This window comes from Mus caroli, unplaced genomic scaffold (genome assembly GCF_978045245.1).
Source record: "Mus caroli unplaced genomic scaffold, Mus_caroli_1 scaffold_4, whole genome shotgun sequence".
Taxonomy (NCBI): domain Eukaryota; kingdom Metazoa; phylum Chordata; class Mammalia; order Rodentia; family Muridae; genus Mus; species Mus caroli.
Genome location: NW_028227259.1, coordinates 99,294,814 through 99,309,688, shown reverse-complemented (window position 1 = coordinate 99,309,688; position 14,875 = coordinate 99,294,814). Strand labels below are relative to the sequence as shown.

Sequence of the window (14,875 nt, the reverse complement as noted above, 5' to 3'; positions counted from 1 at the left end):
TTTAGATGTTATTCCTGTTGTCTGAGTAGAATAAAGTATCTAATTTTAAGCATTCTGTAGCAACTGCCCTCTGTTGAGAGTCAAAATGAACACATGGATGCCAGACATATCATGATTCAAAATCTTGGGTAGGTGGATAAAGTTATCAGCTAAGGTGGTTCACATATGGATATCTTGATTGGCTGGTGGTAAAAAAGAAGTCATAAATACAATCTCCATGTCTCTTACACTCCTTCTTTCTTTCTTTCCCTCACCCTGTCTCCCTGTCTGCCTCTCAACTTCACAGGCCTTGTTGCTTGGAACCTGTGAACCTGCTGGAAGTTTGCTCACAGAAAATTCCTTTCATGCTCTTCAGAAAAACAAACAAATCAACAAACAAAAGCTCAGGAGCCCCAAAGGGCAATGGATCATGTTTTAATAGTACATGTTGCTTTAGAAGAGGGCAAAATTTGTTTTCAGAACTGCAGATGCAACTCACGCTTCAGGTGTTAGTCCCATTTCTTCAGACATCTGTGGATCCTGGCATTTACATGCACATTATGTAAAATAAATCTGAGTATACACAAAATTGAGAACATCTTAGACAAAAATCACACAATTTCACAAAGACTTCAGAAAAATGAAGTAATTGAATAAATGACATTGGTCAGTAGCAGTTGCCTGAGTTTTGTGTGCCTCCAATGGTATTTCCCCTCCACCACAGTGTGAAGAGAATGTGCGAAGCTTCAGGTGTTTTCATTGAGCTTAATTGGGGAGTAGTAGCCCAGTTTGTTCTGGGCTCTGGTTTGAGGCCTGCACCTTGGATGTTTGAAAGAATACTATGACTTCATCCTAGACCAATATCTATCTTTCTGTCTATTTTCCTGTCAGTCCTTTTCAAGACAGTGGTTGGGACCCTTAGTATTGCTCAACAGTACTACATACTGGGTATCTGTCTAAAGAATCTACAATATACACATACATTCACACACACACACACACACACACACACACACACACACACACACACATAAACACACACTAAACAAATGAAAACAAGAAAGTATTGAGAATGAAAATTTAAAGGTAATTCCAAATATTCTCTGTATGTGAAATAAACTCTTGACTGTATACCTCCAAGTACTTTACCTATAGCAATTCCTCACATCCTTAGCTTACACAGTCTGGAAAGAGAAAGACCAGTAACTAGACTTGAGCTATGGTGGTAATTAGTCACTGAGCTGAGCCATCAAGTTTGAAAATTTCAAATTTTTTCACACTATATGAGATGGAGTCCCAAGACATTATACATGCCAAGCAAGCATCAAACCACTGAGGTACATCTCAGGTTGACTTTGATCAACTCATTTAGTTTTTCATTTCTGATTTACTTCCAGAGGGTCTTACTTCGTAGCCTTTTCTGGCTGATAATTCTGTCTACTTAAGAGGATGTGCAGTCCCTTGGAGATTTTTTTTATCTGGTGGCCACTTATTCTTCAGATCAGGTTTTGTCAAATTTACAAATCTCCTCTCTCATTTCTCATGCCAGTATACATCATTTTAAACCAATGTCACAAATATCTTTATATGAGAAAAGAAAAATATTCAGTGTCACCTTAGCCCACATGCTAGTCTTTGAGACTGCCGGAAGATCTGTAATGTGTTCTTGTCCATTTGGTCAAGGGATGGACACACTGAACCAGGTAAGCAGAGCACTTAGTGACCAAGAGACCAGAACATAACCTCATTCAGAAAATCATTCTCTCTACTAGCTTCTTTGGGGCTCTTTGTTGCTGTTGAGACAGGCTGTCATGTATGAGCTGCATCTGCAGTAAAACAGCTGTGTACTCCTGATACTCCTCCCACTTCTTTCCATGTGAAGGCAAGAGGGCAATACTCTCCAATTTCTCCTTAATATAGAACAAGTGTATTCAGTTCCACAGAAACTGTTTTCACTGCTGGCTGTGGTGGTCCAAGCTCCACTCTCAGGATGCAGGGGTGGTAGCATCAGGGTAAGTATTCAGGCTAGCCTCAGCTTCATAATTGCCTGCAGGCTAGGTTAGTCTACATCAGATGACTCAAAAATAAAGAAATAAGTATGGAAAGTAGATCAGGGCATATCATCTGTAAGATATTGACCCAGAGCCCCCATGTTCTGAGTGGTTGGGGAATCACCTTCACAGGGGCAGAGGGAGGGGGATGTGAAAGGGGGATTGCAAAAGGGAGACATGGAAAGGGAAAAACATTTGAAATGTAAATATAGAAAATATCGGAGACAAAAACAAACAAACAAACAAACAAAAACCAAAGAGAATCATATGAAGAATCAACAAAACCAAGAGCTGATTCTTTGAGTAAAAGCACTAAAATGGATAAACCCTTAGCCAAACTAAGTAAAGGGCACAGAGTAAGAATCCAAATTAATAAAATCAGAAAAGAAAAGGAAGACAGCCACAGACTTAGCAAGGGGAAACTACGACAGGAAGTGGGAGGGTGTTTTTCAGAGGGGAAATCAGGAACTGGGATAACATTTGACATGGAAATAAAGAAAATATCCAGTAATAAAAAGGAAAAGGGAGACAGAACAACAGACATGAAGGAAATCTTTAGGTTTTAAGTCAAAAACCTGTACTCTACACAATTGGAAACCTAAATGAAATGGATTATTTTCAAGACAAATGTAACTTACAAAATGTAAAACTCAATGTCAAGTTAACTGTCTAGTCCTATACCCCCTACAGAACTACTAGTAATCATTAAAAGTCTTCCATCCAAAACAATGGCTCAGGGCCAGACTGTTTTAGTGCAGAACTTTACCATACTTTCTTTTTTTTTTTTTTTAATTTTTTATTAGGTATTTTCCTCATTTACATTTCTAATGCTATCCCAAAAGCCCCACACCCTCCCAGACCCACTCCTCCACGCACCCACTCCCACTTATTGGCCCTGGCATTCCCCTGTACTGAGGCATATAATGTTTGCACGACCAATGGGCCTCTCATCCACTGATGGCCGACTAGGCTATCTTCTGATATATATGCAGCTAGAGACACAAGCACCGGGGGATACTGGTTAGTTCATATTGTTGTTTCACCTATAGGGTTTCTGATCCCCTCCAGCTCCTTGGGTACTTTCTCTAGCTCCTACATTGGGTGCCCTGTGATCCATCCAATAGCTGACTGTGAGCATCCACTTCTGTGTTTGCTAGGTCCCGGCATAGTCTCCAAAGACACAGCTATATCAGGGTTCTTTCAACAAAATCTTGCTAGTGTATGCAATGGTGTCAGCATTTGGAGGCCGATTATGGGATTGATCTCTGGGAATGCCAGTCTCTTGATGTCCATCCTTTCATCTCAGCTTCAAACTTTTTCTCTGTAACTCCTTCCATGGGTGTTTTGTTGCCAATTCTAAGAAGGGGCAAAGTGTCCACAATTTGGTCTTTGATCTTCTTCAGATTCCTGTGTTTTTCAAATTGTATTTTATATCTTGGGTATTCTAAGTTTCTGGGTTAATATCCACTTATCAGTGAGTACATATCATGTGAGGTTTTTTTTTTTTTTTTTTTTTTGTGATTGGGTTATCTCACTCAGCATGATGCCCTCCAGGTCCATCCATTTGCATAGGAATTTCATAAATTCACAAAAACAAACACAAACATTTGAGTGAATGGAAATGTGAGGGAACACACTAGCAATCTTAGCACTGAGGAGGCTTATGAGTAAGGAGGTTCTTGCTTTTCAGCCTACCCAATGCCACATGGCCATTTCTAGGAGAGCTTAAACAAAATACAAAGACCTTCTTTTAAAAAATCAACCATAATAATGAAATCAACTGCTTAACATATATGTTTGTGATGAGGCTAAAACTTCATTTGGAATTAAATACCAGATGTTCAATGTGTTCCTGTAAGTAGATAAAAATTAACATTTTTTTGGTCATATGTGGGAGACTAAAGGTTTCTACATCCAACTGCATGACCCAGGGGATTATCCTTACCTACTACTTCTGAACACTGTAGATAGGTCTCTCAGTGCTGGCCAAACAAGTCCATTATCCAGGCTGCATGACAGTATTGAGATAAGCTCCCATTTTTAACCCAGAAGCTGTCTCCAATCCATAAAGTCTTGCAAATGAAACACTAACCTTGTTAAATGGAAATTTCTTTTCCCTTTTTTTTGGGGGGGGGGTGTCGAGACAGGGTTTCTCTATGTAGGACTGGCTGTCCTAGAACTCAGTCTATAGACGGAGCTTGCCTGGAACTCAGAAATCTGCCTGCCTCTGCCTCCCACCTGCTGGGATTAAAGGTGTGTGCCACCGTGCAAGGTGCAAATCTCACTCTTAACGGGAGACTAATTGACCAGTTGTAGGTAGGAAAAGAAGACAAACTCAAAGACTTTTTAGCAAATCTGAGTGTTAGAAAGTTGTGTCATGTACTTTTTTTTATTTATATTGTTTTGCTTTTAGATTATAAGTTCTTTGCTTGTCTATTACAGCTACCATTTTCCTGTTTTTCTGGGATTTCTGTGTCTTTGAATGTATTCTGTATTTCTTTGGCATTTGTTTTTGCTGCTGTTGTTGGTGATTCTACTTTATTGTTTTGATGGGATGGGATTGGCTCCCTTTTTTCTGTTGGTTTATTTATTTTGTCCTGTTCCATCTTGTGTGTTTTTCTTTTCTATTGATTTTTCTGTTGCTTTTTTGTTTATTTGTTCATTTCTGTGTTGTTTTTCAGGGTCTGATTGTAAATTAACCTGTTCTGTAACTCACTTGCTAGGCCAGGCTGGAGGTGGTCCTGCCTCTTCCTTCCCTGTCCTGACAGTACACTTGTGTACTACCACACATGTTTCTGGATTCTTTCAGTGCCTGTTTCTTTTCTCAGGAGAGATACAAAGAGTGTGGATTGAGATGGAAAATAATGTGGGAATGATCTCAGAGAAGATGGGGGAGTTGAAACCATAACCACAACCCATTGTATGAATAAAAATATTTTCAGTAAGGAAAAAGCAAAGAAAAGGTGAGGGAGATGTGACTGATTAGGTAGAGCACTGGCTTCTCTAACAGATACCTCAGGATCATTTCCAGGCTTCTATGTGTCAGCTACTGTATCTTTTCCCCCCATGCTCCTAACTCATGAACCATCTCTTTATCCCATATGTGGTTAACATGAAGGAGTGTAAGCTTAGCACATTGTCTACAGATAATGCCACTGAGATAGTAACTAGACAGGCTGAAGGCTCATACTACACAAAGAGGCAGAGATAGTATCTTCTTTAATTTGCATGTAGACAGTGTTATAGATGGAAACTATTTCACCTAGGCAGCCATAACGAATAGTGTGGGGGTTCATTAAAGGAAAGGATCTCAGTATACAGACTTCATAAGTGAGATAGTAGAATTTTAGAAGCTTGAAAGTTGGGAGCTATAGCACTCTTGATCATGAGAGAGACCCCAACATGGAGAAGACCAGTGGCTCCTTGAATGAGGCACAGTCTTGAGGGAAGTGCCTGAAGAGAAGTTGTTTCAAGACATGTAGCTGGCAAGACTTTACAAGGTGTACACTGGCCTGGAAGGAAACTGATCTCTGTTTTCTACTTTCATAGGAACCTGTGTCATTGATGCTGTCCCCTGGAAGAAGTGATTCTGGAATGACCTCTGAGGTTACTCTCTAGGCACATCTGCTAGATATTTTCAAGATATGCAAAAGTTGAGGACCAAGCCTAGATGTGGCCATTGTCCTGTGACAGCCAAATTTCTGGAGAAAATAAATGGAAGAAGCCAAGCTTATTAGTTCCCTTGGATTTCTAGTCTCTAGTCTCTGACTTATGCCTGTTAAATTCAATTGTCAGTCAAGGAAGAAAATGATTGCTCATAGCTTTGGGCAGCAAACAGGTGTTGCTCTTAGGCTCACAATGTTCCTTCCCAGGTCCTACTGGTGTGACTCAGAGGTGAAAACAGAAAGGCACAGTTGTGGAAGCAGCTGCTATACCTGCTTAGAGGTGGTAGAGGGCAGCAAGCTACCAGAATAAAAGCTCTGGGCACCAGATGAGCAAGGGGGCTAGAAGTTTCATGGACAGACAGAGAACAAGGCTTAGTAGCAGGATCAAGTCAAGTCCAGAGGAAACCCTAAAACAAAGACAGAAGTAAAATCACTGCCCCCCAAAAGACCTCACGAAGAAACAAGAAACAAATAACAACAAGAAAACCTTCAAGTCTTTCCATCCTTCTACTCTGATGAGCATTGAACAGAAGGTCAACATCACCAGGACAGGGCTCCTAGAACCTTGGTGAAACAATGGCACCCAAACAGCAGATTCTACCGTGCATGAAATTCCTCAAGGACAGCCTGGACCAGCTGCTCACAGAGTCACAGGTCAATTACAGAAAATCTCTAGAAGTAAACTCATAGCAATATAACAGGTTCAGGGATCTATCCCCTCCCATTGAGCACAACCTCTGAAGAAAGCCTTTTTCCCACCATTGGGTATGTATACAAAGGCCTCCATTCCCTCTGATGTGTGACATTGTTCACGCATGCTAAATAGAGTATGCACATCAGTGTCTGGTTTCAGTGATTGTAAATAGGATGGATCCCCAGGTGAGTCAGTCTCTAAATGGTCATTTATTCACTATCTACTCCACATTTTGACTCTGTAACTCTTTCCATGGGTCCCCCCCCTTCTAAGATGGATAGAAGTATCCACACTATGGTCTTCCTTCTTCTTGAGTTTCATGTGGTTTATTTATTGTATCTTGGATATTCTGAGCTTCTGGGCATCTGGGATAATATCCACATATCTGTATGCCCCAGTGTGGGGGAATGCCAGGGCCAGGAAGCAGGAGTGGGTGGGTTGGTAAGCAGGGAGAAGAGGAGGGCATAGGGGAAGGGTGTTTTTCACAGGGGAAATCAGGAAAGGGGCTAACATTTGAAAATGTAAATAAAGAAAATATCCAATAAAAAGGCGTGTCATTGTCTTTATCTCTAGCCACGGGTCCTTGTGGCTCTTCCATTAAAAACTGTATTGGCTGTTAACTTGGCAAGGTCAATGCTAGCCCCTAGGCTCCGGAATTCCCTGGTCATGAGCCCCATCCAGCTCAAAGTCTCCTTTCTCTTGGTCCCATTTTATTCTGAAAATCTTTCTTTCCACTTTGGATTTCTCCTTACTTTTCCAAGGAGACTTCATTAGCTCTTTGGAGAAAGCCTTTTTCTCTTGACCCCAGGAGTTTTACTGCAGATATTTTAATTCATGAAGCCCAGAACAAGAGGCTGAGCTGCCAATCAAACACCCAGCTCCCATTGTTGGTATTTGAATGGGAGACACAGAATTACATTATATAGTTTGGGGGTCATCCTTCATCAGTTCACTGAAACTTGCACTACCACCCTAGATCAGCTCTCCTGCTCTTCTGTGCATGCTGACTGTCTTAGTTCATTTGTGAATTGGTGTATCAGCAGGGGCATATGCACATAGAGTGGGTGGACTGTAAACTGAAGTGGTCTCTCTCAATACAGCTGTGGGTCCCACTACTGAACTCAGGCTTGACAGCAAGTGCCATTCCCCTCTGAGCCATCTCACTGGCTCTTAAGCTCTCTTGAATTTTTATTTAAGAATTTTATTTTGCGTTTTGGGTATTTTTTATTTGGTTTTGTTTCTCTCTTTGTTTGTTGGATTTATTTTTGACAGGGTTGGTCAGGTTACCCATTTCTGGTTCTTCCTGAACTCACGTTGTAGACCAGACTAACCTTGACCTCAGAGCTTCTCCTGCTTCTACCTCCCTAATCCTGGGTTTTAAGTCTGTAACTGCACCGTCTGGGAAATTTCACCTTGCTTCTGTTTTTGTTTTATTGGTTTTTTTTTGATTTTTAATATTTTTATTACATATTTTCCTCAATTACATTTCCAATGCTATCCCAAAAGTCCCCCATAGCGCCCCCCACTTCCCTACCCACCCATTCCCATTCTTTTGGCCCTGGCATTCCCCTATATTGGGGCATATAAAGTTTGCAAGTCCAATGGGCCTCTCTTTCCATTGATGGCCGACTAGGCCATCTTTCGATACATATGCAGCTAGAGACAAGAGCTCCGGGGTTCTGGTTAGTACATCATGCTGTTCCAACAATAGGGTTGCAGATCCCTTTAGCTCCTTGGGTACTTTCTCTAGCTTCTCCATTGGGAGCCCTGTGATACATCCAATAGCTGACTGTGAACATCCACTCCTGTGTTTGCTAGGCCCCGGCATCGACTCACAAGAGACAGCTATATTTGGGTCCTTTCAGCAAAATCTTGCTAGTGTATGCAATGGTGTCAGCGTTTAGAAGCTGATTATGGGATGGATCCCTGGATACGGCAGTCTCTAAATGGTCCATCCTTTCATCACAGCTACGAACTTTGTCTCTGTAACTCCTTCCCTGGGTGTTTTGTTCCCAATTCTAAGAAGGTGCACAGTGTCCACACTTTGGTCTTCATTCTTCTTGAGTTTCATGCGTTTAGCAAATTGTATCTTATATCTTGGGTATCCTAAGTTTTGGGCTAATATCCACTTATCAGTGAATACATATTGTGTGAGTTCTTTTGTGATTGTGTTACTTCACTCAAGATGATGCCCTCCAGATCCATCCATTTGGCTAGGAATTTCATAAATTCATTCTTTTTAATAGCTGAGTAGTACTCCATTGTGTAAATGTACCATAATTTCTGTATCCATTCCTCTGTTGAGGGACATCTGGGTTCTTTCCAGCTTCTGGCTATTATAAATAGGGCTGCTATGAACATAGTGGAGCATGTGTCCTTTTTACCGGTTGGGACATCTTCTGGATATATGCCCAGGAGAGGTATTGCTGGGTCCTCCGGTAGTACTATGTCCAATTTTCTGAGGAACCGCCAGACTGATTTCCAGAGTGGTTGTACAAGCTTGCAATCCCACCAACAATGGAGGAGTGTTCCTCTTTCTCCACATCCTCGCCAGCATCTGCTGTCACCTGAATTTTTGAGCTTAGCCATTCTGACTGGTGTGAGGTGGAATCTCAGGATTGTTTTGATTTGCATTTCCCTGATGATTAAGGATGTTGAACATTTTTTCAGGTGTTTCTCTGCCATTCGGTATTCCTCAGGTGAGAATTCTTTGTTCAGTTCTGAGCCCCATTTTTTAATGGGGTTATTTGACTTTCTGGAGTCCACCTTCTTGTGTTCTTTATATATATTGGATATTAGTCCCTTATCTGATTTAGGATAGGTGAAGATCCTTTCCCAATCTGTTGGTGGTTTTTTTGTCTTATTGATGGTGTCTTTAGCCTTGCAGAAGCTTTGTAGTTTCATGAGGTCCCACTTGTCAATTCTCGATCTTACAGCACAAGCCATTACTGTTCTATTCAGGAATTTTTCCCCTGTGCCCATATTGTTTTATTGTTTTGAGACAGGGTGTCTTTGTTTAAGGGCGCTAAATGTCCTATAAGCTACTCTGAGGAACAGTCTAGCCTTGAAATCAAAGATGTTCCTGCCTCTGACTGTAGTCCTGGGATTAATGTCCTGTGCCACCCTGCCCAGCTCTGGTTCAATTTTATGAAAGATACTCACTCTATAGGTTTCACTGGTTGGGAATTAGTTATTTAGATAAGGGTAGTTCTGAACTCCCTGAATCAGTCAAACTTTGACTCCTGGGGGGAGGGAAAAATGTGTATGCCACCATTTCCAGTATAGATGTATTGTTTTAGTAAGATTTGTTCTATGTGTAGGGGTGTATTGCCTACAACTAAGAATGGGGAGCCCTCACATGCCTGCTACCCTAGAAGGTCAGAAGGCAGTTTAACATTTGCTAGAAATGGAGTCAGAGATCATTTCAAGCCACCATGTAGATGATAGGGATAGAAGGTTGACAGGTGTTCCTTCTTTCTAAGCCAAGTCTCCAGCCCACGACCCACATCACATCTCATAGCCCTGACGAATGTTGTTGGGCTGATCCTACTTGTCATACTCTAAGTTTCCTGAGCAGCCAAGGGCACCATCTCCCTCACACCTTCCTTTTCATGTTTGCCTTTATGTATTTAGAAAGCAGGTCTTGTAGGGATCAGACTATACTTCAGCTTACAATTTGGCTGAAGATGACATTAAAACGAGCCTCCTACCTCCCACTTCCAATTTTGAGCTTACAAGCATGCCCCATCTTGTCTATTGCAAAGAGAGTTTTAGAGTGGAATCCCTGAATGCCAGGTAGCTCCTTATGAACTGAGTGCACACACAACACCTTGGCTAGTATAGTAATGGAATCAAGCCTTGCTCCTACCCTAACTTTTGAGTGACTGCTGCTACAGTTTACTGACAGAGCATCCACTTCAGCCCTTGAGCTCCAGTACATATTCCTAACTCTGACTCTGTATTCTGTCCCAAATCCAGCAAAGAAGAATAACGTTGAATTATGCTATGTCTCTGATCAACAACAGATTAAACCCTTAGCTGATGAAAACTGGAAATGACTCTGGTCCCAAGAATAAAATCCAACCAGATGTGTTTATTCATAACAGTAATCCTATCAATAAGAAGGATCCTGAGGCAGGAGAATTTCTAGAATTAGACTTCTAAAACACCCTTGGCTTCTCAGCATGACAAGATCCCTGGAACAAATTGCAAACTAAGTAAGCCTTAAGTAAATGAAAGAACAAATCACCAAACTTGATGTTGTATGGTTATTTAACAAGTGGAATGTTCATATTTTTCCATAAAAGTTTTTTTGGGGGGGGTCTGGGGATGAGGAAGAGTGGAGAGTATGGGAACACAAGTCCTTCTGATTCAACCGATGAAATGATTAGATCTGTAATCTGGAATTTGAAAGGTGGAGATTAAACCAGGAAATCCAATTCCAGTTTGGGATTGGAGGGTGTGGCTACAATAGGGAGGGGTGAGCACAGAGGTATATAAAGGCACCAGTGGATCCAGAGCACACATTCAGTGACCTGCAGCCTGGATAACTGTCTGGTGCAACTGGAACTTGGAGACCTATCTGCAGTGCTCAACTGGTATGTACTGGTGTTTCCTGGAGGAATGCAGTTTGATGTAGAGAAGTTTAGACTCCTTTAGAGGAACAGGTTGAAGACCTTGAATTTCATTCCAAATGAATTTTTAGCCTCATCACCGATATATTTCCATGATAGCTTGCATAGTTCACTAGTGTGCTTCATATAATCTTTGGAGACAAGGATTCTGTATCTTGATCAAACTCTCTTAGAACTGGCCATGTGGCTCCTGGGAACCTGGAAATCAGATCATTCTGACTAACCTGTCCCTCATGATTCCCCTTCACTGAATTTGTGTGTGTGTGTGTGTGTTTGTGTGTGTGAGAGAGAGAGACAGAGACAGAGACAGAGACAGAGACACACACAGAGAGAGAGAGAGAGAGAGAGAGAGAGAGAGAGAGAGAGAGAGAGAGAGAGAGAGAGAGAGAGAAAGAGAGAGAGAGAGAGAAGCTGGCTCATATGGTAGACATGTGTTCCATGTATGTTTGATCTCCTTCAATACCCATTTGTTGGAGTGATACTTGTGAGTTATGCATATGTATTGCGTTAGACTTTGCTTTTCATCTTTTCCACATAGCTTTGCTCTGTATACATGATCTTTTTCCCAGACACAAGAAACCCTAAAAATTGTAGAAATGCACTGAAGTCATTCTGCTTACTGGGAATTAATATTGCTCCGCATCACAAGGATTTATGTTTGGTTGGTTGGTTGGTTGGTTGGTTGGTTGGTTGGTTGGTTGGTTTTGTTTGATTTCTGATTTTTTTTTAAGACTGTTTTTGTGAAAGGGTCATACAAAAAGGATTTTGATTTGAAAATTATGTGCTCATTTGTTTGATAGAATGACCCTGGTTTTGGGAGTCTGCCTTTCCACCACCAGTTTATGTTGAAGAGGTTAAATGATTTCTCTGTCACTCTCAGAGTAGTAACTCTGAAGCTTAGTGGTTGATGTAATGGTGAGTAAGTTTTAAACACTTTGTCTTGAAAGTATATTTTTTTCTGAATCCTTCCCAAGGAGCCTTCTGACTGGAGACCGAAGAGGATGAGTGTTCAGACTCTGTCCACACTCCAGAAGCTGGCATTGCAGGCTCTGCTGAGAGATGAGGCTTTGGCCTTGTCCTCTCTGGAGGAGGTGCCTTTTCTGCTCTTCCCAGCACTGTTCAAGGAGGCCTTCGCCTGCAGACTTAAGAAGCTCATAAAGGCAATGGTGGCTGCCTGGACTTTTCCCTGTCTCCCTGTGGGGGCTTTGATGAATTCACCTAACCTGGAGACGTTGCAGGCTGTGCTAGATGGAATAGACATGCTACTGACAAGAGAATCTCACCCCAGGTGAGTAATAATCAAGTCGTCTATAAGGGAGCAATTGGGTACACAGTAGAGATTGTGGGGTCAGGGAGAATGGCTTCTGATGGGATCATCAAGCAGTGGTGCAGGAACCTTGAAGCTATTGTCTTCTTGGATTAAGGACAGTTGTCAGTGGATTACAACTTACTATATGTAATCTCTAGATTGAGCCTATCCCTGGTTTCCCACAACCACTATTACTGGGACTAAGGAGAAATAAAGAGTAACTTAGTGGAAGGAAAGTGGTCAGGTCTACACATGCAGCTCAGGGAAAGATTCTGTAGCATGCTTGCGTGCACATTGCACTCTGTTTAAAGTAATTACACCATAACAAGATGGGCGAGACTTGAGTTTAGAGTCAGGTACTCAAAGCTGACTGACTGTAGTCATGTCTGCTGATATTTGACATGTTTCACTCCAAGCAGGGGAAAACTTCAGGTTCTGGACCTGAGGAATGTGCACCATGCCTTCTGGGACATATGGGTTGGTGCAGAGGATGGTAGCTGTTCTTCAGAGCCCTTGGATGAGAAGCCTACGGTAGTGAAAGTCCTTCCAAGATATGCACGGAGGAGGCAGCTGAAGGTGGTAGCTGACCTGTGCCTCAGGCCCCGCCAGGATGAGTCACAAGCATACTTCTTGAAGTGGGCCCAGCAGAGAAAGGACTCCCTACATTTGTGCTGTATAAACATGAAGATCTGGGCTATGCCCGTGAACTTTGTCTTAGAGATTTTGAACGTCTTTCATCCAGAGCACATAGAGGAATTGGAACTGAACACTGAGTGGAATGTGTTCAATCTGGCCCGTTTTGCTCCCTGCTTCGGGCAGATGAGAAATCTTCGCAAACTTCTCCTGGCACCCCTCTATAAGAACGTCTTCAAGATTTCCAATAGAACAGGAGACAGAGAAGACATGTGTGTCAAGGAGTTCATTTCTATCTTCTCCAAATTCAATTGTCTCCAGCATCTCTCCATGTGTGGTGTCCACTTTCTCATAGACCATATGAATCAGGTCTTCAGGTAAGCAAGGAGGGAGAGCTGGGTTACCTAGCCGAGCATTTTTTCTTGTCCATTTAAAGGATTATTCGTGTTCCCTGCCTGACAGTTAGCCACCTGGAACAAATTTTAGGGACCCTTTAGAATATGGATGTTATGTGAGATTCAAAGACTCAAATAATTACTCCTGAAGCAGAAGACTGAAGGGAGGTAAGGAGTAGCTCAGATCAGGTCAGAAGGGACTGTAATTCTTCTTGGAATCACGGCCAACAGGGGGGTGAGGATGTATTTAGGAGATGGGGGAGATCATCAAAGTGAGGAGGTGAGCTCTGTGCTAAGATCTGTGGGAACAGCCTACTATCTTCCCCTACTTTCCCATGAGTGAAGGGTTTTGAGCCCCAGTACTGTGGAGTACAAGGGACATGAGGGATTGTATGGAACTGTAAGGGATAGCAAGTGTGACAGTTCAGATGCTGCGATTAAATGCAGCTTTGAATGAGCCCACATGTAATATCCCTAGATCCTGTCAGGACTCTCTTGCTATGGAAATTCCTCTATGTGTCTTAGGGGCTAAACTGGTTTTCTGCTTGAGACTGAAGTCCGCTGATTTTGTGTGGGTTTGACTTGACTAAGCTGATTTCAAAAGGAAGCATCTCAGATAATATCTATGGTCATTTGGTCACACTGAACTTGGTCACCTGGTCACTTCTATGACTGTGTAAACCCCACTCCATGCTCTTCATTACCATTTGCCTGAACTAACCATCTGGTCTCATTTATCCCTAGGTGCCTGATGACATCCTTGGAGTCCCTCTCCATCACTCACTACCAAATTTCACAGTTAGACTTGGATTCCTTCTCTTACTGTCAGAGTCTCTTTCAGCTAAAACATCTGGAGATGAAAGGTGTGGTCTTACAGGTTTTGGATGTGATGCCTCTGAGAGGTCTCTTAGAGAAAGTAATGAACACTCTTGAGACTCTGAATTTGCAGGGATGTAGGATGAAGGACTCCCAGCTCAATGCACTCCTACCTTCCCTCATACAATGCTCTCAGCTCACCAAGATCAACTTGTACAACAATGACTTCTCCATGCCCATCCTGAAGGACCTTTTACAGCACACAGCCAGCTGGAGCAAGATGAATGTGGAACAATACCCTGCCCCTCTGGAGTGCTATAATGAGTTGGGCCATGTCTCTGTAGAAAGATTCGCCCAGCTCTGTCAGGATCTCATGGATACACTGACAGCAATAAGGCAGCCCAAGAGCCTCTCTTTTGCTACACGTAAATGCCACAAATGTGGCGAGCACTGTGTCTATGGCCAGGGACTCAGACTTTGTTTTTGCTGGAGGTGAACATGGATACAGAACTTCTGCATGTGAATAAATGACAAGTTTGGGACACATCTCTGATGTCGGTTGCTCAGAGACTGTGACTTCAGGCAGTGTACAGATGCTTGGAAAGAAAAGGATGAACAATAACTGGGATCTTGGAGGCTGAGCTTGACCTGGGGAACAGAGAGATGGACTGTGCAGTGATAAAGACAACTTGGGTGGCT

At 42.3% G+C, this 14,875-nt stretch overlaps 1 protein-coding gene across 1 annotated transcript; it reads left to right on the top strand.

The window, feature by feature from the left end:
• Nucleotides 1–12,024: 12,024 nt before the first annotated feature.
• LOC147005275 (PRAME family member 8-like) lies at nucleotides 12,025–14,672 on the top strand. The gene is made up of 3 exons (XM_085836280.1): nucleotides 12,025–12,311; nucleotides 12,752–13,342; nucleotides 14,105–14,672. Exons 1-3 carry the CDS (start codon nucleotides 12,025–12,027, stop codon nucleotides 14,670–14,672), a joined length of 1,446 nt encoding a protein of 481 aa, XP_085692406.1.
• Nucleotides 14,673–14,875: the final 203 nt, after the last annotated feature.

Excerpts from the sequence above, each read along its gene's own strand:
- LOC147005275 (XM_085836280.1), top strand. The coding sequence starts at position 12,025 with ATGAGTGTTCAGACTCTGTCCACACTCCAGAAGCTGGCATTGCAGGCT. Across the intron at positions 12,312-12,751 it reads ACAAGAGAATCTCACCCCAG|GGGAAAACTTCAGGTTCTGG; the intron begins GTGAGTAATAAT and ends CACTCCAAGCAG. Across the intron at positions 13,343-14,104 it reads CATATGAATCAGGTCTTCAG|GTGCCTGATGACATCCTTGG; the intron begins GTAAGCAAGGAG and ends ATTTATCCCTAG.